This window comes from Pristiophorus japonicus, chromosome 14 (genome assembly GCF_044704955.1).
Source record: "Pristiophorus japonicus isolate sPriJap1 chromosome 14, sPriJap1.hap1, whole genome shotgun sequence".
In the NCBI taxonomy this organism is placed as follows: domain Eukaryota; kingdom Metazoa; phylum Chordata; class Chondrichthyes; family Pristiophoridae; genus Pristiophorus; species Pristiophorus japonicus.
Genome location: NC_091990.1, coordinates 105893389 through 105920429, shown reverse-complemented (window position 1 = coordinate 105920429; position 27041 = coordinate 105893389). Strand labels below are relative to the sequence as shown.

At 50.4% G+C, this 27041-nt stretch overlaps 1 protein-coding gene across 1 annotated transcript in view; it reads left to right on the top strand.

The window, feature by feature from the left end:
- The window catches only part of mrvi1 (murine retrovirus integration site 1 homolog), a gene marked incomplete at its 5' end in the record, with an annotated part of 156848 nt that overhangs the window by 93005 nt on the left and 36802 nt on the right, over nucleotides 1-27041 (top strand). The window contains 5 exons of the mRNA XM_070899451.1: nucleotides 2767-2845; nucleotides 10266-10383; nucleotides 11344-11374; nucleotides 14272-14412; nucleotides 18863-18994. Coding sequence (XP_070755552.1) covers nucleotides 2767-2845; nucleotides 10266-10383; nucleotides 11344-11374; nucleotides 14272-14412; nucleotides 18863-18994 — 501 coding nt within the window. The remainder of the gene's footprint in view (nucleotides 1-2766; nucleotides 2846-10265; nucleotides 10384-11343; nucleotides 11375-14271; nucleotides 14413-18862; nucleotides 18995-27041) is intronic.

Genomic DNA, 27041 nt, shown 5'->3' with positions numbered 1-27041 from the left:
TGAGCCCAAGATCAGATCAGCCATGATCTTATTGAATGGTGGAGCAGGCTCGAGGGGCCAAATGGCCTACTCCTGCTCCTATTTCTTATGTTCTTATGTTCTTATGCAGCGAGTTCCACATTCTTACTACTCTCTGGGTAAAGAAGTTTCTGCTGAATTCCATGTTGAATTTATTCAGTGGAAACATCTTCTCGACATCTACCCTATTAAACCCTGGTTTAATTTTAAAGCCCTCTAGTACAGTTGATGTACGAGTGTTTAATCACAAAATGTCAAGATAATTATAGATGATGAAGACCATTCGGCCTATCTTAATCATCCCTCCGGAAGGATTTGAGAGTGTCCTCCTCCTACCTTTTGTAGCATCCAATTGTTGGTTACTGGGTCCCAGGGTGTGTGCCTCCATCTGGGAGAGCAGCAAGGGCCGATCACGCTGTGAACAACTGGCTGACATCAGTCCTAAACTTGCCTTTCACTAGTTTGAACCTGTGTCGCCCTTGTTCATTTTTCATAGCTCTGCGTAGCAGAAGCAGCTAGCATCAAAGATAGATTGGGGGTGGGTGGTAGGGATGGGGGGTGGGTGCTGGGTATGGGGATGGGTGCTGGGGGTGTGTGCTGGGGGTATGTGCTGGGGGGGTTGCTGGGAGTAGGGGTGGTTGCTGGGGGTGGGGTGGGTTCTGGGGGTGGGTGCCGGAGGGGGAGGGGTGGGCTGTGGGTGGAGAGCGAGGGATTAGCTCTACGTCCCATTGTGCATAGACCGTGCACTGATACTATACCTCACTCTGCCACTAACAGCCAGGAGAATGTGATGTGGTGACAATGATTGTACCCACAGCCCCAACTTCCCTTTCCACCAACCCCAATCCCCATCACTGCCTCCCCACCTCTCCATGGCCAACCTCACCACTCACCCATCCCACCTCTCTTTCAACCTCCACCACCCCGTACTGCCCATTACAGCCTCCTCATCCACAATCTCCAACCTCACCACTCACACACCCTTCACCCCCACCCACCCTCCCTCCCTCTCACCCTCCCCACCCCCCCCCCACTGCCACCACAGCCCAACCTACCATCCCCAACCTCACTACTCACCCACCCTTCCCCCAACTCACCCTCCCCCACCCTCTCCATCTTCCTTACCTCCGCACCTTCACCCATGATCCTACACCCCACCCTCCCTTCATTACCCCCATCTCCGACAGGAATGGTCCTGTGAAAGCAGCAGCAGCCCTTTACCAGCTGCTGGCCCTAGAAATCCTACCATCTCCTTGACATCAGCGGTCTCCCTGTGTGCCATTCTCAACAGGAGGTCCCTTGACTCCCAAGCACAGGATTTGTGTTATAGGCCATTGTGTGTCTTTCTGTTTAGAGTGTCTCACTTTCTCTCATTTTCTATAATGTCAGTGTTGGTCTCTCTCTCTTGCCCTTGCCTGTGTATGTGTTCCTTTATCTATTTTTGTTGTGTGTGTGAAAATATTCTTCTTTGTGTGAATAAGTGTCTGCTCTACTTGTATACATTGTCTCTTTCCATCGTCTTCTCCATTCGCCATGTCTCTGTCGGCACCTCTGTGCCTTCTCTCTCTCTCCTCCTAACAGTCTCCCCGCACTCTCCCCCTCTCTCATCCCTCTCCCACTTTCCGTTCTCTCTCCCACTCTCCCTTTTCTCTCCCACTCTCCGTTCTCTCTCCCACTTTCCCTTGTCTCTCCCACTCTCCATTCTCTCTCCCAGTCCCTCTTATTAGTTCGTGCGAAGATCCTTGGGCGTATTACAGCATTTAAGGTGCTATATAAATGCTGTTGTTAGTTTAGATTGTGATGTGTCCGGAGCAACATTTTCTCTCCCGGAGCCTCAGGAAGTGGGGGAGCAATTGTCCAGAGGTTTTCCTGAATTTGCCACGTTTCTCTGCCTGTTCCAAGATGCAGCGTTGCTGGGAGGTGGGGCAGGAGTGAGCGAGGTTGCACTGGATGGGGTGAGTTTGATGGGTCTTTCCCTCTCCCTTGTTAGAACATAAGAACATAAGGATTAGGAGCAGGAGTCGGCCATTCGGCCCCTCGAGCCTGCTCCGCCATACAATGAGATCATGGCTGAACTTCGAACTCAACTCCACTTTCCTGCACTGTCCTCATATCCCTTAATATCCAAAAATCTATTGATCTCAGCCTTGAATATACTCAATGACTGAGCACCACAGCCCTCTGCGGTAGAGAATTCCAAAGATTCACCATCCTCTGAGTGAAGACATTTCTCTCAGAGAGCTTTGCCTTTTGTTCCAATGTCTGTGGAGTTGGTGTCATTAAGCAGTGAATTACTTTTGCTAAATATGCTGCACCTTCCCTCTATAAGTTGCATCTAATGCACAGCAAGGAATCGTGTACCAAACCGCCTGGCTTTAAAAGCTATGGTAGAAATGTAAGCTGACATCATGCCTGCTGCTCATCACAGCTTCCTGCCCACGCTATGAGGCTGGGGGTGGCAATCAGTGCAAGTGATGCTTTGTGACTAAAGGATAAAAATCCCGGAGGCAACATATTCACAGCTGCGATCTATACATCCATCTTTATGGTAATTGTGAGGTGTTCTTCAATATTTGTCAGGGTTTTTAACCTAAAGCTGCAGTATTTTACTGTGGTCCCACAATAGCCATTTTGCTTGTCTGGGAATCTCGATTGGTATGTTGAAATGCAGCCTCAATAATTCCCTGTTCCCGGAGTAAACCTATTTCCAGTGCGAGACAGATAAAAGATTTATTTTTGTTTAACCAGGAGAATAAGCTGATGAGGAGCCAAAACCTGTCAGCACTGAGATTACCGGATCTGAGCGAGACTATAGAACAGGACAGAGGTAAGAGACAGTGGCAGAACCAGCCAGAGATATGTGTGTGGGTGTATGTGTGTGTGAGTGTGTGGGGTGTGTGTGTGTGGGGTGTGTGTGTGTGGGTGTGTGTGTGTGCGGTGTGTGTGTGTGGGGTGTGAGTGTGTGGAGTGTGTATGTGCGGGGTGTGGGGTGTGTGTGTGTGGGGGGTGTGGGGTGTGTGTGTGTGGGGGGTGTGTGCGTGGGTTGAGTGTGCGTGTGGGTGTGTTGGTGAGTGTGGGTGAGTGTGTGTGTGTGTGTGTGGGTTTTTTTTTTATTTGTTCATGGGATGTGGGCGTCGCTGGCAAGGCCGGAATTTATTGGCCCATCCCTAATTGCCCTTGCCTTCTGGAACCGCTGCAGTCCGTGTGGTGAAGGTGCTCCCACAGTGTTGTTAGGAAGGGAGTTCCAGGATTTTGACCCAGCGACGATGAAGGAACGGCCGATATATTTCCAAGTCAGGATGGTGTGTAACTTGGAGGGGAACGAGGAGATGATGGTGTTCCCATGCGCATGCTACCCTTGTCCTTCTAGGTGGTAGACCTCATGAGTTTGGGGGTGCTGCTGAAGAAGCCTTGGTGAGTTGCTGCAGTGCATCTTGCAGATGGTGCACACTGCAGCCAGGGTGCGCTGGTGGTGGAGGGAGTGAATGTTGAAGGTGGTGGATGGGGTATCAATCAGATGGGCTGCTTTGTCCTGGATGGTGTCGAGCTTCTTGAGTGTTGTTGGAGTTGCAACTCATCCAGGCAAGTGGAGAGTATTCCATCACATTCCTGACTTGTGCCTTGTAGATGGTGGAAAGGCTCTGGGAAGTCAGGAGGTGAGACACTCGGCGCATAATACCCAGCCTCTGACCCGCTCTTGTGCCCACAGTATTTATGTGGCTGGTTCAGTTAAGTTTCTTCGCAATGGTGATCCCTAGGATGGTAATGCCATTGAATGTCAAGGGGCGGTGATTAGACTCTCGCTTGTTGGAGATGGTCATTGTGTGGCACTTGTGTGGCGCGAATGCTACTTGCCACTTATCAGCCCAAGCCTGGATGTTGTCCAGGTCTTGCTGCATGCGGGCATGGACTGCTCCATTATCGGAGGAGTTGCGAATGGAACTGAACACTGTGCAGTCATCAGCGAACATCCCGACTTCTGACCTTATGATGGAGGGAAGGTTATTGATGAAGCAGCTGAAGATGGTTGGGCCTTGGACACTGCCCTGAGGAACTCCTGCAGTTTTGTCCTGGAGCTGTGATGGTTGACCTCCAACCACCACAACCATTTTCCTTTGTGCTAGGTATGACTCCAGCCAGTAGAGAGTTTTTCCCCGATTCCCAGTGACTTCAGTGTTACTAGGGCTCCTTGATGCCACACTCAGTCAAATGCTGCCTTGATGTCAAGGGCAGTCACTCTCAGCTCACCTCTGGAATTCAGCTCTTGTGTCCATGTTTGGAGCAAGGCTGTAATGAGGTCTGGAGCCGTGTGGTCCTGGTGGAACCCAATCTGAGCATCAGTGAGCAGGTTATTGGCGAGTAAGTGTCGCTTAATAGCACTGTTACCTTCCATCACTTTGCTGATGATTGAGGGTAGACTGATGGGGTGGTAATTGGACGGATTGGATTTGTCCAGCTTTTTGTGGACGGGACATACCTGGGCAGTGTGCCACATTTTAGGGTAGATGCCAGTGTGTGTGGGGATGTGTGTGTGTGTGTGTGGGGTGCATGTGGGGCGGGGGGGTGCTGTGTGTGTGTGTGTGCTGCATGTGTTGGGGGGGGGCTGTGTGGGGTGCGTGCGTTGGGGGGGCTGTGTGTGTGCGGGGTGCGTGTGTTGGGGGGAGCTGTGTGTGTGCGGGGTGCGTTTGTTGGGGGGGCTGTGTGTGTGTGGGGTGCGTGTGTTGGGGGGAGCTGTGTGTGTGCGGGGTGCGTGTGTTGGGGGGGCTGTGTGTGTGTGGGGTGCGTGTGTTGAGGGGAGCTGTGTGTGGGGTGCGTGTGTTGGGGGGGCTGTGTGTGTGTGTTGGTGCGTGTGTTGGGGGGGCTGTGTGTGTGGGGTGCGTGTGTTGGGGGGGCTGTGTGTGTGTGGGATGCGTGTGTTGGGGGGGCTGTGTGTGTGTGGGGTGCGTGTGTTGGGGGGGCTGTGTGTGTGGGGTGCGTGTGTTGGGGGGAGCTGTGTGTGTGGGGTGCGTGTGTTGGGGGGGCTGTGTGTGTGTGGGGTGCGTGTGTTGGGGGGGCTGTGTGTGTGGGGTGCGTGTGTTGGGGGGGCTGTGTGTGTGTGGGATGCGTGTGTTGGGGGGAGCTGTGTGTGTGTGGGGTGCGTGTGTTGGGGGGGCTGTGTGTGTGTGGGGTGCGTGTGTTGGGGGGGCTGTGTGTGTGTGTGGGGTGCGTGTGTTGGGGGGGCTGTGTGTGTGTGGGGTGCGTGTGTTGGGGGGGCTGTGTGTGTGTGGGGTGCGTGTGTTGGGGGGGCTGTGTGGGGTGCGTGTGTTGGGGGGGCTGTGTGTGTGTGTGGGGTGCGTGTGTTGGGGGGGCTGTGTGTGTGTGGGGTGCGTGTGTTGGGGGGAGCTGTGTGTGTTGGGGGGGCTGTGTGTGTGGGGTGCATGTGTTTGGGGGAGCTGTGTGTGTGTGGGGTGCGTGTGTTGGGGGGAGCTGTGTGTGTGCGGGGTGCGTGTGTTGGGGGGAGCTGTGTGTATGTGGGGTGCGTGTGTTGGGGGGAGCTGTGTGTATGTGGGGTGCGTGTGTTAGGGGGGCTGTGTGTGTGGGGTGCATGTTTTGGGGGGGCTGTGTGTGTGGGGTGCACATTTTGGGAGGGCTGTGTGTTGGGGGGGGCTGTGTGTGTGGGGTGCATGTTTTGGGGGGGTGCATGTGTTGTGGGGGGCTGTGTGTATGCGGGGTCCGTGTGTTGTGGGGGGCTGTGTGTATGTGGGGTGCGTGTGTTGGGGGGGCTGCGTGGGGTGCATGTGTTGGGGGGGCTGTGTGTGCGGGGTGCGTGTGTTGGGGGGGGCTGTGTGTGTGTGGTGCGTGTGTTGGGGGGCTGTGTGTGTGGGGTGCATGTTTTGGGGGGGCTGTGTGTGTTGGGGGGGGCTGTGTGTGGGGTGCATGTTTTGGGGGATGCGTGTGTTGTGGGGGGCTGTGTGTGTGTGGGGTGCATGTGTTGGGGGGGGGGCTGTGTGTGTGGGGTGCGTGTGGGGGTGGGGGAAGCTGTTGAACAGTATAGCTGTATATTGATGAGTACAGTTGCTGCTGTGAATTGCACCAGTGCTGCTGCTGAAGCTCCCACGCCAAGGGCAGACATTGATTGCTCTGTGTGGGGGCAGAATCACACCTTACATAAGAGACACGAGCTGCATTGAATTCAATATTTTTAATTTCGTTGCCATTTGAAAATCTACTGAATTATATTGACTTGTCATTGGACACTGTGGCCCTGAGTTTAACCTGTGGGGAAGCGGAGTGCGAACACTGGCCAACAACCTCCCAGTGCTGTTTTGACGAGTGCTCACCCGTCTCACTGTAAACGGTTTAACATCCGTTAATACCTAGAACGCGACCTTGTCATCACCAACACCTTGTTCCGCCAGAGGGACAAGTACAAGGCAAAATCCTCGCTCCAAGCATTGGCACCTACTCAACAATGTCATCGTTCGAGCAAGGGATTGCAAGGATGTGCGCATCACCCGCACCGTGACAGGAGCTGATGACTGCTGGATGGACCACCGCCTAATCCTTTCCGTCATCAACATCAATATAGCCCCAAAGCGACAACGGCAACAGAAGCAGTGCCACACTAAAATCAACGCCGGGCACGCAAAGACCCAGCTAAGAGAGCCCTATACAGTCAGCGCCTCACAGCTAACCTGACGACCCTTGATGACCCCGAGATGCAGAATGCCCACAGCGCTTGGTCTACCCTCCAGGCCACCATAACCAGTGCCTGTGAAGAGACGCTCGGGCACTCAACCAGGAAACACCAGGACTGGTTTGATGAGAATGACCATGAGATCCAAGAGCTAATAGATCGCAAGCACAGGACATTTCTGAACCTAAAACAACAACCCAACTCGGGAGCAGCAAAGCAGCATTACAGACCGCTGAAGGCCACGGTCCAACAAAAAACCCGCAACTTATAGAATAGATGGTGGGTGGAGAAAGCACAGCAAATACAACAACTGGCCGACAGCCATGATGCGCGAGGATTCTTCACCGCAGTCAAGGCCACCGACGGCCCAAGCACCCAAGGCCCCACCCCACTGCTGGCCAAGAACGGGGAGACACTCATCAAGGATACCAAGGCAGTAAGGACCCACTGGAAGGAGCACTTTGAAGATCTCCTTAATCGAGACTCTGCCTTTGACACGAGTGTACTCAACTCCATCCCACAGCATGGATAGAGAATTGGCTGGCGAACAGAAAGCAGAGAGTCGGGATAAATGGGTCCTTTTCCGGTTGGAAATCGGTGGTTAGTGGTGTGCCACAGGGATCGGTCCTGGAACCACAACTGTTTACAATATACATAGATGACCTGGAAGAGGGGACAGAGTGTAGTGTAACAAAATTTGCAGATGACACAAAGATTAGTTGGAAAGCGGGTTGTGTAGAGGACACAGAGAGGCTGCAAAGAGATTTGGATAGGTTAAGCGAATGGGCTAAGGTTTGGCAGATGGAATACAATGTCGGAAAGTGTGAGGTCATCCACCTTGGGAAAAAAAACAGTAAAAGAGAATATTATTTGAATGGGGAGAAATTACAACATGCTGAGGTGCAGAGGGACCTGGGGGTCCTTGTGCATGAATCCCAAAATGTTAGTTTGCTGGTGCAGCAGGTAATCAGGAAGGCGAATGGAATGTTGGCCTTCATTGCGAGAGGGATGGAGTACAAAAGCAGGGAGGTCCTGCTGCAATTGTATAGGGTATTGGTAAGGTCGCACCTGGAGTACTGCATGCAGTTTTGGTCACCTTACGTAAGGAAGGATATACTGGCTTTGGAGGGGGTACAGAGACGATTCACTAGGCTGATTCCGGAGATGAGGGGGTTGCCTTATGATGATAGATTGAGTAGACTGGGTCTTTACTCGTTGGAGTTCAGAAGGATGAGGGGTGATCTTATAGAAACATGTAAAACAAGATAGAGGCAGAGAGGTTGTTTCCACTGGTCAGGGAGACTAGAACTAGGGGGCACAGCCTCAAAATACGGGGGAGCCAATTTAAAACCAAGGAATTTCTTCTCCCAGAGGGTTGTGAATCTGTGGAATTCTCTGCCCAAGGAAGCAGTTGAGGCTAGCTCATTGAATGTATTCAAGTCACAGATAGATAGATTTTTAACCAATAAGGGAATTAAGGGTTACGGGGAGCGGGCGGGTAAGTGGAGCTGAGTCCACGGCCAGATCAGCCATGATCTTGTTGAATGGCGGAGCAGGCTCAAGGGGCTAGATGGCCTACTCCTGTTCCTAATTCTTATGTTCTTATGTAGCATGTGACCCGCCACCATCTCAGCAAAACCCCAGCCCTGCACGAGGTAGAAAAGGCCATCCGTCAGCTCAAGAACAACAAGGCATCGAGAGCGGATGGATTCCCTGCCGAGGCACTAAAGTATGGCGGAGAGACACTATTGGCATGAATGCATGACCTCATCTCTCTTATCTGGAAGGAGGAGAGCATGCCGGGAGATTTCAGAAATGCCGTAATCATGACCATCTTTCAAAAAGGGGACAAGTCCGACTGCGGCAACTACAGAGGAATCTCCCTGTTGTCAGCCACTGGGAAAGTCTTCGCTAGAGTCCTCCTCAACCGTCTTCTCCCTGTGGCCGAGGAGCGTCTCTCGGAGTCACAGTGTGGATTCAGTCCACTCCAGGGTACAATGGACATGATCTTTACAGCCCGACAACTGCATAAGAAATGTAGGGAACAGCACCAACCCTTGTACATGGCCTTCTTTGACTTTACAAAGGCCTTTGACACTGTCAACCATGAGGGACTATGGAGCGTCCTCCTCCGTTTCGGCTGGCCCCCAAAAGTTTGTCACCATCCTCCGCCTGCTCCACGACGACATGCAAGCCATGATCCTGACCAACGGATCCACCACAGACCCAATCAACATCCAGACCGGGCTCAAGCAGGGCTGCGCCATCGCGCCAACCCTCTTCTTGATCTTCCTTGCTGCAATGCTCCACCTCACACTCAACAAGCTCCCCGCTGGAGTGGAACTAAACTATAGAACCAGTGGGAACCTGTTCAACCTTTGTCGCCTCCAGGCCAGATCCAAGACCGCCCCATCCTCTGTCGTCGAGCTACAAGTACGCAGACAACGCTTGCATCTGCGCGCATTCAGAGACTGAACTCCAAATCATCATCCACATCTTCACTGAGACGTACGAAAGCACAGGCCTTACACTAAACATCTGTAGACAAAGGTCCTCCACCAACCTGACCCACCGCACAGCACTGCCCCCCAGTCATCAAGATCCACGGTGCGGCCCTGGACAACGTGGACCACTTTCCATACCTCGGGAGCCTATTATCATCAAGGACAGACATCGACGACGAGGTTCAACACCGCCTCCAGTGCGCCAGCGCAGCCTTCGGCCGCCTGAGGAAGAGAGTTTTCGAAGATCAGGCTCTCAAATCTGGCACCAAGCTCATGGTCTACAGGGCTGCAGTGATACCCGCCCTCCTGTATGGCTCAGAGACGTGGACCATATACAGTAGACACCTCAAATCGCTGGAGAAATACCACCAACGATGTCTCCGCAAGATCCTGCAAATCCCCTGGGAGGACAGACGCACCAACATCAGTGTTCTTGATCAGGCCAGCATCCCCAGCATCGAAGCACTGACCACACTCGACAAGGTTCGTTGGACGGGCCACATCATTCGCATGCCTGACACAAGACTCCCAAAGCAAGCGCTCTACTTGGAACTCCTACATGGCAAGCGAGCCCCAGGTGGACAGAGGAAACATTTCAAGGACACCCTCAAAGCCTCCTTGATAAAATGCAACATCCCCATCGACACCTGGAAGTCCCTGGTCAAAGACCGCCCTAAGTGGAGGAAGAGCATCCGTGAGGGCTCTGAGCACCTCGAGTCTCGTCACCGAGAGCATGCAGAAAACAAGCGCAGGCAGCGGAAAGAGCGTGCGGCAAACCAGACTCCCCACCCACCCTTTCCTTCAACCACTGTCTGTCCCACCTGTTACAGAGACTGTAATTCCCGTATTGGACTGTTCAGTCACCTAAGAACTCACTTTTGAAGTGGAAGCAAATCTTCCTCGATTCCAAGGGACTGCCTATGATGACTAAACGGTTTAACACCCGCGCAGTTTCAGAGGCAGAGGCGCCCTGCGCTGGACCGCAATACCAAAGTTCACAATCTCATTCTTTACCCAGTCAGAAAGGTCTAACGGTTTCTGGAAACTTGTTCCCCGATGTGTTTCAGGTCCGTCTCCCACTCCCGGCCTGGCAGCCCATGGCGGGAAAGGCAGCTCCGGCATCACCCCCAACATTCCTGACTCATTGCTGCGCAAGCTGAAGGTTCACAGGTCGCTGCCCGGAGGGTAAGAGTTAGACCTTCTGAGTGACTGGCCCTGTGTTCACATCCCTACCCTCTCCCTCTGTCTCTCTGTCTCCCTCTGTCTCTCTCTCCCTCTGTCTCTCTCCCTCCCTCCCTCTTCCCTCTCTGTCTCTCTACCTCTCTCGCTCTCTCTCTCTGACTGTCTCCCTCTCTCTCTGTCTCTCCCCCATCTCTCTGTCTCTGTCTCTCGCTCTCTCTCTCTCTCACTGTCAGTCTGTCTGTCTGTCTCTCTACCTCTCCCTATTTCTCTTTGTGTCTCTCTCTGTTTCTATCTCTATCTCTGTATCTCTATTTCCCAACTCTATTTCTTGCATCTTTTATCACTCTCACATTTGTCTCTTTCTCCAACTCTCATTTGCTTTCCTCTTTCTCCCTCACTCTGTCTCTCTCTAACTCTATCTCTCTCTCCGTCGGTCTCTCACCCCCACTTGTCTTTCTCTGTCTCGTGCTCTCGGCCCTTTCTCTGTCTCGCGTTCTCTCTTTCTGTCTCTCTCTGCCCCACTTTGTCTCTTTCTCTTTATGACTCTCTCTCCTTCTTTCTGTCTTTCTCTTCCTCCAGTTGTCTGCATCCCATGAGTTGAGGGCGGGGAAACTGATTGTGGGGGAGAGGGGGAACTGAGGAATACCCCCCATTTCGGAGAGACACCCCCCATTTCTCGGCTGCCTCGATTGCAGGGGACCCCCCCAACTCCCGCCTGATCCGGAGCCAGAGGCTTCTCTAACAACAGCCGATGATGTCACGGGGCGGTGGGGAAGGGACAGGTGATCTGGGGTGGGAAATGTCAACCGATCTCTGGGGCCGTTAGAGGCAGCGCTCGGGGGGGAGACCCCCCGATTCCGGGGAGATTCGGGGCTGGGTTGGGAACCCTGGTTGGGCGAAAGGGCCTGTTTCTGTGCTGCTAATTCTACGTAACTTACGATTTGTACTGTTTTTTTTCTACAGTCTGCCTCCTCTGACGGAGAAGGAAATTGAGGTGGGTGCCATTTGGTTTCCATGCCAACGGCAATTTGTGCTGTGCAGGAGAATAACTGCATTAAAACATCCTCTTCACTTTGACAATGTAAACTAACTGGAGTGTGGATGCAACAAGGCCTCTGTCAAAGGCCCTCTCAGGGTCCGCTGTGGGTATTTTATGACATGTCTGTTTGCTGAAGGTCGAAGGGGCAGATTCTCAACATCAGCGAGGCCTGGCATGCAACCACTGGCTGGCCCCTCTCTGCTTCCCACAACTCGGCTCCGGCAGTCTGAGCAAACCCAGACCCAAACTCATCCCCCACACCACCCCCGCGGCCCCGAAACCCCGCGATCAACATCCGATCGCCGCATCAAGGGGACGCTCCGGGATTGACTGTAACATAACGCCCTTAACCGCGACACCACATCCCAGGGCGCTTCACAGAGTCAGGCAACGAGGCAAAGAGCGAGAGGTTGTGAGGGGGTTTCCGACAACTTAGTCACAGAACTGGGTTTTAAGGAGCGTCTTGAGGAGAGGCAATGTAAACTAAAGAGTACCATCCTAAAGAGGGTGCGGGGACAGAGAGGCCTGGGGTGTATGTGTGCATAAATCATTGAAGGTGGCAGGGCAGGTTGAGAAAGCAGTTAAAAAAAAACTTATGGGATCCTGGGCTTTATAAATAGAGGCGTGGGGCTGGATTTTCGGCTTGGCTGATTTCGGGGCGGTAATGGCAGCTGCGCATGGGAAAATCCCGAGCTAAACAGCCGGCCTGGGAGCACTCAGAGAGGCCTGGGGAGAGGAAAAAAACCCACCAAAAACATTCCCAATATATACCTCATGCCACCACTACATAAAGCGCAAAAATAAATAAAAGAAAAAAACAATCACACTTGCCTGAGGTCGACATTATTTATCTCACTGTGGCTGGTATAGGTCAGACTGCCCGTTTCCCCAGGCGTCACCACGGGGTGTACGGGTTGGGCGGGAGTCACAACCAGGAGCGTTGCACACCGGCTCGCCTATTCCGGGCAGTAATGCTGCGCACCTCACCGAGACCAGCACCGAGACAGGCAGGGCACTGGAAACTGGCCGCCCGCCCAAAAGAGCTCACCACTGCCATTGCCGCCCCAGACAGAGGCACAAATCACCAAAAAACAAGGCCCAGAGAGTGCAAAAGCCAAGAAAGTTATGATGAACCTTTATAAAACACTGGTTAGGCCCCAGCTGGGTTAAGGGGGGAGGCTTTTAATGTTCTGACGTTCTAGGAACGGGGGGGGAGCGGTGATACCTGACCCTAAGGGGGATTGATCCCCCCTCCCGCGGGGTTTTGTATGGGGGAGCTTGAGGGCCAGGGTGGAACAGTTAAACCTGCACAGCTGATTCAATCCGAGACGTTCAGCCTCATTATCATATTTAAAGTGCCAGTACGTCTCCTGGGAGTGGATTGGTTGCTCCCCATCCTGCCACCCGCCCTCCTCCCCCCGTCTCGCCTCCGTTAATACCAGAAAGTGGGCAGGTTGGGCCTGGGAGTCAGATTATTAACACTTTAGCATCCCATCTGACCCCAACCCACCCGTTTCTTGGGGGTTAAAATTACCCCGTTGTGTTAAATTCTGGGCACCGCACTTTAGGAAGGATGTGAAGGCCTTGGGGGGGGGGGGGGGCAAAGGAAATGTACTGGAACAGTTCCAGGGATGTGGGGCTTTAGTTTTGTGGGGAGACTGGAGAAGCTGGGGTTGTTCTCCTTGGAGCAGAGAAGGTTAAGGGGAGATTTATAAAGGTATTCAAAATCATAAGGGGTTTTAATAGAGTAAATAAGGAGAAACTGTTTCCAGTGGCAGGAGGTTCGGTAACCAGAGGGACACAGATTTAAGGTGATTGGCAAAAGAACCAGAGGGGGAGATGAGGAGAATGTTTTTAGACTGCGAGTTGTTGTGATCGGGAACGCGCTGCCTGACAGGGCAGTGGGAGCAGATTCAATAGTAACTTTCAAAAGGGAATTGGATAAATACTTGAAGGGGAGAAATTTACAGGGCTGTGGGGAAAGAGCAGGGGGTGAACTAATTGGATCACTCTTTCACAGATTCCTGTGCTGTAAGATTCTGTGATAACAGTGGGTTTATAACGCACACGGGAAGAGAGGCATTCTCCTTACATCATCGCTCCCGACCATCACTTGTATGTTTGTGTGAGGGTGTATGTGTGTGTGTGTGTGAGGGGGGGAGGCGGGGGTGGGTGTGTGGGGTGTGTGTGTGGGGAGGGGTGGGAGGTTGCGTGTGGGGTGGCTGGGAGAGTGTGTGTGGGTGTGGGTGTGTTTGGGGTATGTGTGGGATGTGTGTGTGTATGTGGGGTGTGGTGTGTGTGAGGTGTATGTGTGTGGGGTGTGTGTGTGGGGAAGGTATGTGTGGGGTGTGTGTGTGGGGGAGGTATGTGTGGGGTGTGTGTGTGTATATATGTGGAGTCTGGGGTGTGTGTGGGGTGGGTGGGAGGTGTATGTGGGGGATATGGGTGTGGGTGTGTGTGTGGGGTGTGTTTGTGGGGGAGGTATGTGTGGGTGTGTGGGTGTGGGGTGTGTGTGTGGGGGAGGTATGTGTGGGTTTGTGTGTGTGCATGTGGGGTGTGTGTGTGAGTGGGTGTGGTGTGTGTGTGTGTGTGTGGTGTGTGTGGAGTGTGTGTGTGTGGGTGTGTGTGTGAGTGGGTGTGGTGTGTGTGTGTGGGTGTGGTGTGTGTGTGTGGTGTGTGTGGAGTGTGTGTGTGTGGGTGTGTGTGTGGAGTGGGTGTGATGTGTGTGTGTGGGGTGGGTGTGGTGTGTGTGTGTGTGGCGTGTGTGTGGGGTGGGTGTGTATGTGGGGGGGGGGTGGATGTGAGGGTGTGTTGGGTGTGTTTAAATCTCCAGTCTTACTTGTTTCCTACAGAACACGTTTATACAGCTTTCCCTAGCATTTAAAAATGACAGCTACACACTGGAGACGAGACTGGGTCTGGCCGAGAGGGAGAGGAATCTGGCCGAGGATAACACTGAGAAGGAGCTCGAAAACTTCAAAACCGAGATGAAGGTAAGGCTCACTGCCCCTAGCCCACAGGCAACGATCCTCCCGCCGCCCGCCCCGGTCATTCTAACCTTACACTGCAGTGTCAGCCGTGGCTCAGTGCATAGCACACTCACCTCGAAGTCAGAGCGCAGTAGGTTCAAGTCCCACTCCAGGATCTGGAGCATATAATCCAGACTGACACTCCAGTGCAGTACTGAGGGAGCACTGCACTGTCGGAGAGGCAATACTGAGGGAGCACCGCACTGTTGGAGGGGCAGGACTGAGGGAGCGCCGCACTGTCGGAGGGGCAGGACTGAGGGAGCGCCGCACTGTCGGAGGGGCAGGACTGAGGGAGCGCCGCACTGTCGGAGGGGCAGTACTGAGGGAGCGCCGCACTGTCGGAGGGGCAGAACTGAGGGAGCGCCGCACTGTCGGAGGGGCAGGACTGAGGGAGCGCCGCACTGTCGGAGGGGCAGTACTGAGGGAGCGCCGCACTGTCGGAGGGGCAGTACTGAGGGAGTGCTGCACTGTCAGAGGGACAGTACTGAGGGAGCGCCGCACTGTCGGAGGGGCAGTACTGAGGGAGTGCTGCACTGTCAGAGGGACAGTACTGAGGGAGTGCTGCACTGTCAGAGTTGCAGTCTTTTGAAAGAGATTTCAAACCGACACCCTGTCTACGCTCCCGGAACAATGTAAAAGATCTCATGGCACTGTATTGAAGAAGGTGTCCTAGAGCCAATATTTATCCCTCAATCAACATCACGAAAAAAAAGATTATCTGCACGACTACCGGACATCCCAAAGCACTTTACAGCCAATGAAGTACTTTTGATGATGATTTGATGATAATGATGATGATTTGGCGTGTAGTCAATGTAGGACATGCGGCAGCAAATTTACGCACAGCAAGCTCCAGCATACAGCAATGCGATAATCACCAGATCATTTGCTTTTGAGCGATGATTGAGGGATAAAGTTGACCCCAGGACTCAAATGGTCAGTGGATTTTAATCCTGGCTACATCATTATTGAGGGCCAGTCTACACTCCTGTTATATCGATTCAATAAATGGTTTCCGAGTGACGTATGACGCATTTATATAGCACCTTCAAATCACGTCACAGGGGTGCAATCGGACAAAACGTGACGCATGATGTCCGCAGCTGGGGGGATAGGAATCGTGATGTTCAGTGCGTTGGGAAAACGGTACAGAATACTGGAGCTAACTTCTGATACTAACTTCAGATGAGACGGTAAACCGAGGCCCCGTCCTCCCTCTCGAGTGAACATTAAAGATCCCACTGCCAGTATTTAAAGAAGAGCGGGAGAGTTATCCCCATTTTCCTGGGGTCAATATTTATCCCTCACCCCACAACACTAAAACAGATTATCTCGTCATCTATCTCACTGCTGTTTGTGGGAGCTTGCTGTGCGCAAATTGGCTGCCGCATTTCCTACATTACATTGAAACACAGAAAATAGGTGCAGGAGTAGGTCACTCGGCCCTGCGAGCCTGCACCACCATTCAATATGATCATGGCTGATCATGCAACTTCAGTACCCCACTCCTGCCTTCTCTCCATACCCCCTGATCCCTTTAGCCGCAATTCTCTGGGTGAAAAAGTTTCTCCTCATCTCGGTCCTATATGGTTTACCCCTTATCCTGAGACTGTGTTCCCTGGTTCTGGACTTCTCCAACATCGGGAACATTCTTCCTGCATTTAACCTGTCCAATCCCATCAGAATTTTATATGCTTCGAAGAGATCCCCTCCCATTCTTCTAAATTCCAGTGAATATAAGCCTAGTCGATCCAGTCTTTCTTCATATGTCAGTCCTGCCATCCCGGGAATCAGTCTGGTGAACCTTCGCTGCACTCCCTCAATGGCAGGAATGTCCTTCCTCAGATTAGGAGACCAAAACTTCACACAATACTCAAGGTGTGGTCTCACCAAGGCCCTGTACAACTGCAGTAAGACCTTCCTGCTCCTATACTCAAATCCTCTTGCTATGAAGGCCAACATGACGTTTGCTTTCTTTACTGCCTGCTATACCTGCATGCCTACTTTCAATGACTGATGTACCATGACACCCAGGTCTCGTTGCACCTCCCCTTTTACTAATCTGTCACCATTCAGATAATAATCTACCTTCCTGTTTTTGCCACCAAAGTGGATAACCTCACACCTATCCACATTATACTGCATCTGCCATGCATTTGCCCACTCACCTAACCTGTCCAAGTCACCCTGCAGCCTCTTAGCGTCCTCCTCACAGCTCACACTGCCACCCAGCTTAGTGTCATCTGAAAACTTGGAGATATTACATTTAATTCCTTCGTCTAAATCATTAATATATATTGTAAATAGCTGGGGTCCCAGCACTGAACCTTGCGGTACCCCACTAGTCACTGCCTGCCATTCTGAAAAGGACCAGTTTATTCCCACTCTGCTTCCTGTCTGCCATCCAGTTCTCTATCCACGTCAATACATTACCCCCAATCCCATGTGCCTTAATTTTGCACACTAATCTCTTGTGTGGGACCTTGTCAAATGCCTTTTGAAAGTCCAAATACACCACATCCACTGGTTCTCCCTTATCCACTCTACTAGTTACATCCTCAAAAAATTCTAGATATGTCAAGCATGAATTCCCTTTCATAAATCCATGCTGACTTGGACTGATCCTGTCACTGCTTTCCAAATGCGCTGCTATTACATCTTTAATAATTGATTCCAGCATTTTCCCCACTACCGATGTCGGGCTAACTGGTCTATAATTCCCTGTTTTCTCTCTCCCTCCTTTTTTAAAAAGTGAGGTTACATTAGCTATCCTCCAATCCATCGGAACTGATCCAGAAACCATGGAATGTTGAAAAATGTCCACCAATGCATCTATTATTTCTAGGGCCACTTCCTTAAGTGCTCTGGAATGCAGACTATCAGGCCCTGGGGATTTATCGGCCTTCAATCCCATCAATTTCCCTAGCACCATTTCCTGACCAATAAGGATTTCCCTCAGTTCCCTCAGTTCCTCCTCCTCGTTAGATCCTTGGTCCCCTAGTATTTTCGGGAGGTTATTCCTGTCTTCCTTAGTGAAGACAGAACCAAAGTATTTGTTCAGTTGGTCTGCCATTTCCTTGTTCCCCATTATGAATTCACCTGATTCTGACTGCAAGGGACCTACATTAGTCTTCACTCATCTTTTTCTCTTCACATATCTATAGAAGCTTTTGCAGTCAGTTTTTAAGTTCCCTGTAAGCTTACTCTCATACTCTATTTACCCTCTCCTAATTAATCTCTTCGTCCTCCTCTGCTGAATTCTAAATTCCTCCCAGTCCTCAGGTTTGCTGCTTTTTCTGGCCAATTTATATGCCTCTTCCTTGGATTTAACACTATCCCTAATTTCCCTTGTTACCACGGTTGAGCCACCTTCCCCGTTTTATTTTTACGCCAGACAAGGATGTACAATTGCTGTAGTTCATCCATGTGATCTTTAAATGTCTGCCATTGCCTATCTACCGTCAACCCTTTAAGTATCATTCGCCAGTCTATCCTAGCCAATTCACGCCTCATACCATTGAAGTTACCTTTCTTTAAGTTCAGGACCCTAGTCTCTGAATTAATTGTGTCACTCTCCATCTTAATGAAGAATTCTACCATATTATGGTCACTCTCCCCCAAGGGGCCTCGCACGACCAGATTGCTAATTAAGCCTCTCTCGTTACACAACACCCAGTCTAGGATGGCCAGCTCTCTAATTGGTTCCTCGACATATTGGTCTAGAAAACCATCCCTTATACAATCCAGGAAATCCTCCTGCACATTATTGCTACCAGTTTGGTTAGCCCAATCTATATGTAGATTCAAGTCACCCATGATAACTGCTGTACCTTTATTACATGCATCCCTACTTTCCTGTTTGATGCTATCCCCAACCTCACTACTACTGTTTGGTGGTCTGTACACAACTCCCACTAACGTTTTCTGCCATTTGGTGTTTTGCAGCTCTACCCATATAGATTCCACATCATCCAAACTAATGTCCTTCCTTTCTATTGCGTTAATCTCCTCTTTAATCAGTAACGCTACCCCACCTCCTTTTCTTTTCTGTCTATCCTTCCTGAATATTGAATACACCTGGATGTTGAGTTCCCAGCCTTGATTACCCTGGAGCCATGTCTCCGTAATCCCAATTATATCATATCCGTTAACAGCTATCTGCGCAGTTAATTCATCCACTTTATTACAAATGCTCCTTGCATTAAAACTCAGAGCCTTCAGGCTTGTTTTTTTTAACACTTTTTGTCCTTTTAGAATTATGTTGTAATGTGGCCCTTTTTGATTTTTGCCCTACACTCCAAAAAGTACTTCATTGGCTGTAAGGTGCTTTGGGACGTCCGGTGCTTGTAAAAGGCGCTATAGAAATGCAAGTCTTGCTTTATTTTCTTATACTTGAATTCCTTCTGTCTTGCAGACCTCCACCTCACTCTGGGTGCACTCTGACCATCGAGACGCCCACCAGAGGCTCCTAGAGACCATCGGCGTGCTGCAACGCTTGGCTATCAGGCTGTCCGGTCGGGCTGAAATGGTGGGGGCTGTCCGACAGGTGAGTGCTGCTAAATAACGTGAAGAATTTAGGCCAAACAAGCCCTCTTACCCTGATAAATTCTACCCTACGTAAACTAAAGGTGACCCAAAACTCAGCTGCCCATGTCCTAACTCGCACCAAGTCCCGCTCACCCATCACCCCTGTGCTCACTGACCTACATTGGCTCCCGGTTAAGCAATGCCTCGATTTCACAATTCCCATCCTTGTTTACAAATCCCTTCATGGCCTCGCCCCTCCCTATCTCTGTAACCTGTTCCAGCTCCACAACCCCACCGAGATATCTGCGCTCCTCTAATTCTGCCCTCTTGAGCATCCCTGATTATAATCGCTCAACCATTGGTGGCCGTGCCTTCTGTTGCCTGAGGCCTAAGCTCTGGAACTCCCTCCCTAAATCTCTCCGCCTCTCCGCCTCTCTTTCCTCCTTCAAGTTGTCCTTAAAACCTACCTCTTTGACCAAGCTTTTGGTCACCTGCGCTAATTTCTACTTATGCGGCTCAGTGTCAAATTTTTAAATTTCATAATACTCCTGCGAAGTGCCTTGGGACGTTTCACTACTTTAAAGGCGCTATATAAATACAAGTTGTTGTTGATATGTCTCAAGTCCCACCTTCTCACCCTATCCCTCGATCTCCACTCCCTCTAGAATGGCCCTATCAGCCCATTCATGCTGTAGCTTACACTGGAACTGTACGCAGACTCCAGGGGTGGCCTCACCAATGCCCTGTACAATTGTAGTAAGACTTATTTACTCTCTAATCCCTCTGTAACATAATCTAACATACCATTTACTTGCTGCACCTGCATGTTAACTTTCAGTGTTTCATGTACAAGGATTCCCAGGACCCTCTGAATGCAAACATTTCCCAGTCTCTCAAGAAAATATTCTGCTTTTTTATTTATCCTACCAAAGTGGATAACTTCACACTTTCCACACGTTGTATTCCATTTGCCATGTTCTTGCCAACTCAGTCAACCTGCCTAGATCTCTGCAGCCTCATTGCATTATAGATACATAGAAATTTACAGCACGGAAGAGGCCCTTTCGACCCATCGTGCCTGCGCCGGCCAACAAAGGGCTATCCAGCCTAATCTCACTTTCCAGCTCTTGGTCCGTAGCCCTGCAGGTTATGGTACTTTAAGTGTACATCTAAGTACTTTTTAAATGTGGTGAGGGTTTCTACCTCTACCACCCTTTCAGGCAGTGAGTTCCAGATCCCCACCACTCTCTGGGTGAAGAAATTTCCCCTCAAATCCCCTCTAAACCTCTCCCTCTTTACTTTAAATCTATGTCCCCTGGTTGTTGACCCTTCTGCCAAGGGAAACAGGTCCTTCCTATCCACTCTATCCAGGCCCCTCAATTTTACACACCTGAATCAGGTCCCCCCCACCTCAGCCTCCTCTGTTCCAAAGGAAACAGACCCAGCATCTCCAATCTTTCCTCATAGCCAAAATTCTCCAGTCCAGGCAACATCCTTGTAAATCTCCTCTGCACCCTTTCCAGCGCAATCACATCTTTCCTGTAATGTGGTGACCAGAACTGCACGCAGTACTCCAGCTGTGGCCTAACCAATGGTTTATACAGTTCAAGCATAATCTCCCTGCTCTTGTATTCTATGTGGAAAGACTGGAGAAATGCTGCCACCAGAAAAAGGTTTCTGCCTGAGCGCTCTACTTATTCCTAAGGCCCTGAGGTTAACCTCTGCTCCCTGATCTTTGACCCCTTCATCACAGCAAGTTGTTTCCTCAGACCAGCCTTGACCGTCCCATTCATTGTCGGAAAAACTCCATGAAAACTCAGAAATCAGCTCCAATTTTATGTTCATTCTGGGGATGTGGGCATCACTGTCACGGCCAGCATTTATTGCCCATCACTAGTCGCCCTGAGAAGGTGGGGGTGAGATGCCGCCTTCTTGAAAAGCAATTTTTGATACAACTGAGGGACTTGCTCGGCCATTTCAGATCCAGTTAAGAGTCAACCACGTTAGGGTTTCCAACTCTGGTTGGAGGTATTCCTGGAGGTTTGATCACGCGACGCCTGCAAATGTTAATTGGATTTACCCTAATAACGGTTGGGCCGCCGGTCGTCGAGGGCTTCTGCTTGTGTTTTTGCGTCAGCAGCTGCTGTGCGAGGTGTTCCGAGAACCAGGTGGCTTCCCGTGAGCAGAGGCTGGGAAAATCGAGGGAGGGAAATGGGGGAAACTGAGGGGAGGGGACTGAGGGAGGGTCAGAGGGGAACCCGAAGGTAGGGGGTGGGTGGCGAAGAGGAGACACCGAATCCAGGCCCAAACTCTCTTCAGTCTTTCCACATAACGCAAAGAGTCTTCAGAGAGATCTAGACAGGTTGACTGAGTGCACAAGAACATGGCAAATGGGAAAGTGTGAAGTTGTCCACTTTGGTCGGAGGAACAAAAAAGCAGAATATTTTCCCAGAAAGACTGGGAAATGTTTGCATTCAGAGGGTCCTGGGAATCCTTGTACATGAATCACTGAAACTTAACATGCAGGTGCAGCAAGCAAATGGTATGTTAGATTTTGTTACAAAGGGATTAGAGAGTAAATAAGTCTTACCACAATTATATAGGGCATTGGTGAGGCCACCCCTGGAGTACTATATACAGGGTGCGGGGCCCAGAACTGAATGCAGTTACTGCAGATGGGGTCTGACCAGAGCTCTGTACAATGCACCAACGTCAGTGTTCTCGCTAAGGCCAACATCCCCAGCATCAAAGCACTGATCACACTTAACCAGCTCCGTTGGGTGGCCCCATCGTGCGCATGCTCGACATGAGACTTCCTAAGCAGGTGCTCCACTCGAAACTCCTAAACGGCAAGCGAGCCCCAGGTGGGAAGAGGAAACGCTTCGAGGACACCCTCAAACCCTCCTTGATAAAGTGTAACCACCCCACCGGCACAAAATCCCTGGCCCAAGACTGCCCAAGGTGGAGGTAGACCATCCGGGAGGGCGCTGAGCCCCCAGAATCTCGTCGCCGAGAGCATGCAGACAACAAGCGCAGACAACAGAATGCGGCAAATCAGACCCCCCACCCACCCTTTCCTTCAACGACTGTCTGCCCCACCTGTGACAGAGACTATAATTCCCGTATTGGACTGTTCAGCCATCTGAGAATTCACTTTTAGAATGGAAGCAAGTCTTCCTCGATTTCAAGGTACCGTCTATGATGATGTACAACTTGTAACATCGCTTCCTCCCCTTTGTATTCCAGCCTCCTTGAGATAAAGGCCAACATTCCATTGGCATTTTAATTTATTTTTTGTACTGCCCACTAGTTTGTACTGATTTCTGTACATGGCCCTCTAATCTCTCAGCTCCTTCACAGTTAGAAACATAGAAACATAGAAAATAGGTGCAGGAGTAGGCCATTCGGCCCTTCTAGCCTGCACCGCCATTCAATGAGTTCATGGCTGAACATGCAACTTCAGTACCCTATTCCTGCTTTCTCACCATACCCCTTGATTCCCCTAGTAGTAAGGACTTCATCTAACTCCTTTTTGAATATATTTAGTGAATTGGCCTCAACAACTTTCTGTGGTAGAGAATTCCACAGGTTCACCACTCTCTGGGTGAAGAAATTCCTCCTCATCTCGGTCCTAAATGGCTTCCCCCTTATCCTTAGACTGTGTCCCCTGGTTCTGGACTTCCCCAACATTGGGAACATTCTTCCTGCATCTAACCTGTCTAACCCCGTCAGAATTTTAAACGTTTCTATGAGGTCCCCTCTCATTCTTCTGAACTCCAGTGAATACAAGCCCAGTTGATCCAGTCTTTCTTGATAGGTCAGTCCCGCCATCCCGGGAATCAGTCTGGTGAACCTTCGCTGCACTCCCTCAATAGCAAGAATGTCCTTCCTCAGGTTAGGAGACCAAAACTGTACACAATACTCCAGGTGTGGCCTCACCAAGGCCCTGTACAATTGTAGCAACACCTCCCTGCCCCTGTACTCAAATCCCCTCGCTATGAAGGCCAACATGCCATTTGATTTCTTAACCGCCTGCTGTACCTGCATGCCAACCTTCAATGACTGATGTACCATGACACCCAGGTCTCGCTGCACCTCCCCTTTTCCTAATCTGTCACCATTCAGATAATAGTCTGTCTCTCTGTTTTTACCACTAAAGTGGATAACCTCACATTTATCCACATTATACTTCATCTGCCATGCATTTGCCCACTCACCTAACCTATCCAAGTCGCTCTGCAGCCTCATAGCATCCTCCTCGCAGCTCACACTGCCACCCAACTTAGTGTCATCCGCAAATTTGGAGATACTACATTTAATCCCCTCGTCTAAATCATTAATGTACAGTGTAAACAGCTGGGGCCCCAGCACAGAACCTTGCGGTACCCCACTAGTCACTGCCTGCCATTCTGAAAAGTCCCCATTTACTCCTACTCTTTGCTTCCTGTCTGACAACCAGTTCTCAATCCATGTCAGCACACTACCCCCAATCCCATGTGCTTTAACTTTGGACATTAATCTCTTGTGTGGGACCTTGTCGAAAGCCTTCTGAAAGTCCAAATATACCACATCAACTGGTTCTCCCTTGTCCACTCTACTGGAAACATCCTCAAAAAATTCCAGAAGATTTGTCAAGCATGATTTCCCTTTCACAAATCCATGCTGACTTGGACCTATCATATTACCTCTTTCCAAATGCACTGCTATGACATCCTTAATAATTGATTCCATCATTTTACCCACTACCGATGTCAGGCTGACCGGTCTATAATTCCCTGTTTTCTCTCTCCCTCCTTTTTTAAAAAGTGGGGTTACATTGGCTACCCTCCACTCCATAGGAACTGATCCAGAGTCAATGGAATGTTGGAAAATGACTGTCAATGCATCCACTATTTCCAAGGCCACCTCCTTAAGTACTCTGGGATGCAGTCCATCAGGCCCTGGGGATTTATCGGCCTTCAATCCCATCAATTTCCCCAACACAATTTCCCGACTAATAAGGATTTCCCTCAGTTCCTCCTCCTTACTAGACCCTCCGAACCCTTTTATATCCGGAAGGTTGTTTGTGTCCTCCTCAGTGAATACCGAACCAAAGTACTTGTTCAATTGGTCCGCCATTTCTTTGTTCCCCGTTATGACTTCCCCTGATTCTGACTGCAGGGGACCTACGTTTGTCTTTACTAACCTTTTTCTCTTTACATATCTATAGAAACTTTTGCAATCTGCCTTAATGTTCCCTGCAAGCTTCTTCTCGTACTCCATTTTCCCTGCCCTATTGTCCTCCTCTGCTGAGTTCTAAATTTCTCCCAGTCCCCGGGTTCGCTGCTATTTCTGGCCAATTTGTATGCCACTTCCTTGGCTTTAATGCTATCCCTGATTTCGCTTGATAGCCACGGTTGAGCCACCTTCCCTTTTTTATTTTTATGCCAGACAGGAATGTACAATTGTTGTAGTTCATCCATGCGGTCTCTAAATGTCTGCCATTGCCCATCCACAGTCAACCCCTTCAGTATCATTCGCCAATCTATCCTAGCCAATTCACTCCTCATACCTTCAAAGTTACCCTTCTTTAAGTTCTGGACCATGGTCTCTGAATTAACTGTTTCATTCTCCATCCTAATGCAGAATTCCACCATATTATGGTCACTCTTCCCCAAGGGGCCTCGCACAATGAGATTGCTAATTAATCCTCTCTCATTACACAACACCCAGTCTAAGATGGCCTCCCCCCTAGTTGGTTCCTCGACATATTACTCTAAAAAACCATCCCTTATGCACTCCAGGAAATCCTCCTCTACCGTATTGCTTCCAGTTTGGTTAACCCAATCTATGTGCATATTAAAGTCACCCATTATAACTGCTGCACCTTTATTGCACGCACCCCTAATTTCCTGTTTGATGCCCTCCCCAACATCACTACTACTGTTTGGAGGTCTGTACACAACTCCCACTAACGTTTTTTGCCCTTTGGTATTCTGCAGCTCTACCCATATAGATTCCACATCATCCAAGCTAATGTCCTTCCGAACTATTGCCTTAATTTGCTCCTTAACCAGCAATGCTACCCCACCTCCTTTTCCTTTTATTCTATCTTTCCTGAATGTTGAATACCCCTGGATGTTGAGTTCCCAGCCCTGATCATCCTGGAGCCACGTCTCCGTAATCCCAATCACATCATATTTGTTAACATCTATTTGCACAGTTAATTCATCCACCTTATTGCGGATACTCCTTGCATTAAGACACAAAGCCTTCAGGCTTGTTTTTTTAACACCCTTTGTCCTTTTAGAATTTTGCTGTACAGTGGCCCTTTTTGTTCTTTGCCTTGGGTTTCTCTGCCCTCCACTTTTCCTCATCTCCTTTCTGTCTTTTGCTTTTGCCTCCTTTTTGTTTCCCTCTGTTTCCCTGCATTGGTTCCCATCCCCCTGCCATATTAGTTTAAATCCTCCCCAACAGCACTAGCAAACACTCCCCCTTGGACATTGGTTCCGGTCCTGCCCAGGTGCAGACCGTCCGGTTTGTACTGGTCCCACCTCCCCCAGAACCGGTTCCAATGCCCCAGGAATTTGAATCCCTCCCTGCTGCACCACTGCTCAAGCCACGTATTCATCTGCGCTATCCTGCGATTCCTACTCTGACTATCACGTGGCACTGGTAGCAATCCCGAGATTACTACTTTTGAGGTCCTACTTTTTAATTTAGCTCCTAGCTCCTTAAATTCGTTTCGTAGGACCTCATCCCTTTTTTTACCTATGTCGTTGGTACCAATGTGCACCACGACAACTGGCTGTTCTCCCTCCCTTTTTAGAATGTCCTGCACCCGCTCCGAGACATCCTTGACCCTTGCACCAGGGAGGCAACATACCATCCTGGAGTCTCGGTTGCGGCCGCAGAAACGCCTATCTATTCCCCTCACCATTGAATCCCCAATCACTATTGCTCTCCCACTCTTTTTCCTGCCCTCCTGTGCAGCAGAGCCAGCCATGGTGCCATGAACTTGGCTGCTGCTGCCCTCCCCTGATGAGTCATCCCCCTCAACAGTACCCAAAGCAGTGTATCTGTTTTACAGGGGGATGACCACATGGGACCCCTGCACTACCTTCCTTGCACTGCTCTTCCTGTTGGTCTTCCATTCCATATCTGGCTGTGGACCCTTTCCCTGCGGTACGACCAACTCGCTACACGTGATACTCACGTCATTCTCAGCATCGTGGATGCTCCAGAGTGAATCCACCCTCAGCTCCAACTCCGCAACGCGGACCGTCAGGAGCTTGAGGTGGATACACTTCCTGCAGATATCGTCGTCAGGGACACTGGTGTCGTCCCTGAGTTCCCACATGGTACAGGAGGAGCATAACACCCGACCGAGCTCTCCTGCCATGACTTAACCCTTAGATACACTTAAATTGGCAACAACAATGTTAAAAGTTACTCACTGATATAGAAGAGAAAAAAGAAAAACTACTCACGAATCACCAGCCAATCACTTACCCTCTTGGCTGTGACGTCACCTTTTGATTTCTTTCTACTTCTTTTTGCCTTCTCCCTGTAGCTGCACAAGTCACACCTTTTATAGGCCTCACCACGCACCTCCTCGACGCTGCTCCCGACTGCCGCCGACGCTGGGCCCCGGACTCCCTGCTGTGCCTTTTATAGGCCTCACCACGCACCTCCTCGACGCTGCTCCCGACTCCCTGCTGTGCCTTTTATAGGCCTCTCCCAGCTTCTTACCATTTAGACAATCATCTGTCTGTCTCAGATCCAAAGTGGGTGACCTCGCTCTTCCCCACATTGAACTCCATCTGCCACAGCTTTGCCCACTCACTGTATCTACAACAACAACTTGCATTTATATCGCGCCTTTAACGTAGTCAAAACAACCCAAGGCAAAGCAAAATTTTTCACCGAGCAACATAAGTAGATAGTAGGGCAGGTGACCAAAAGCTTGGTCAAAGAGGTAGGGTTTAAGGAGCGCCTTAAGTGAGGAGAGAGAGGCAGAGAGGTTTAGGCAGGGAGTTCCAGAGCTTAGGGTCTTGGCAGCTGAAGGCAGGCTGCCGATGGCGGGG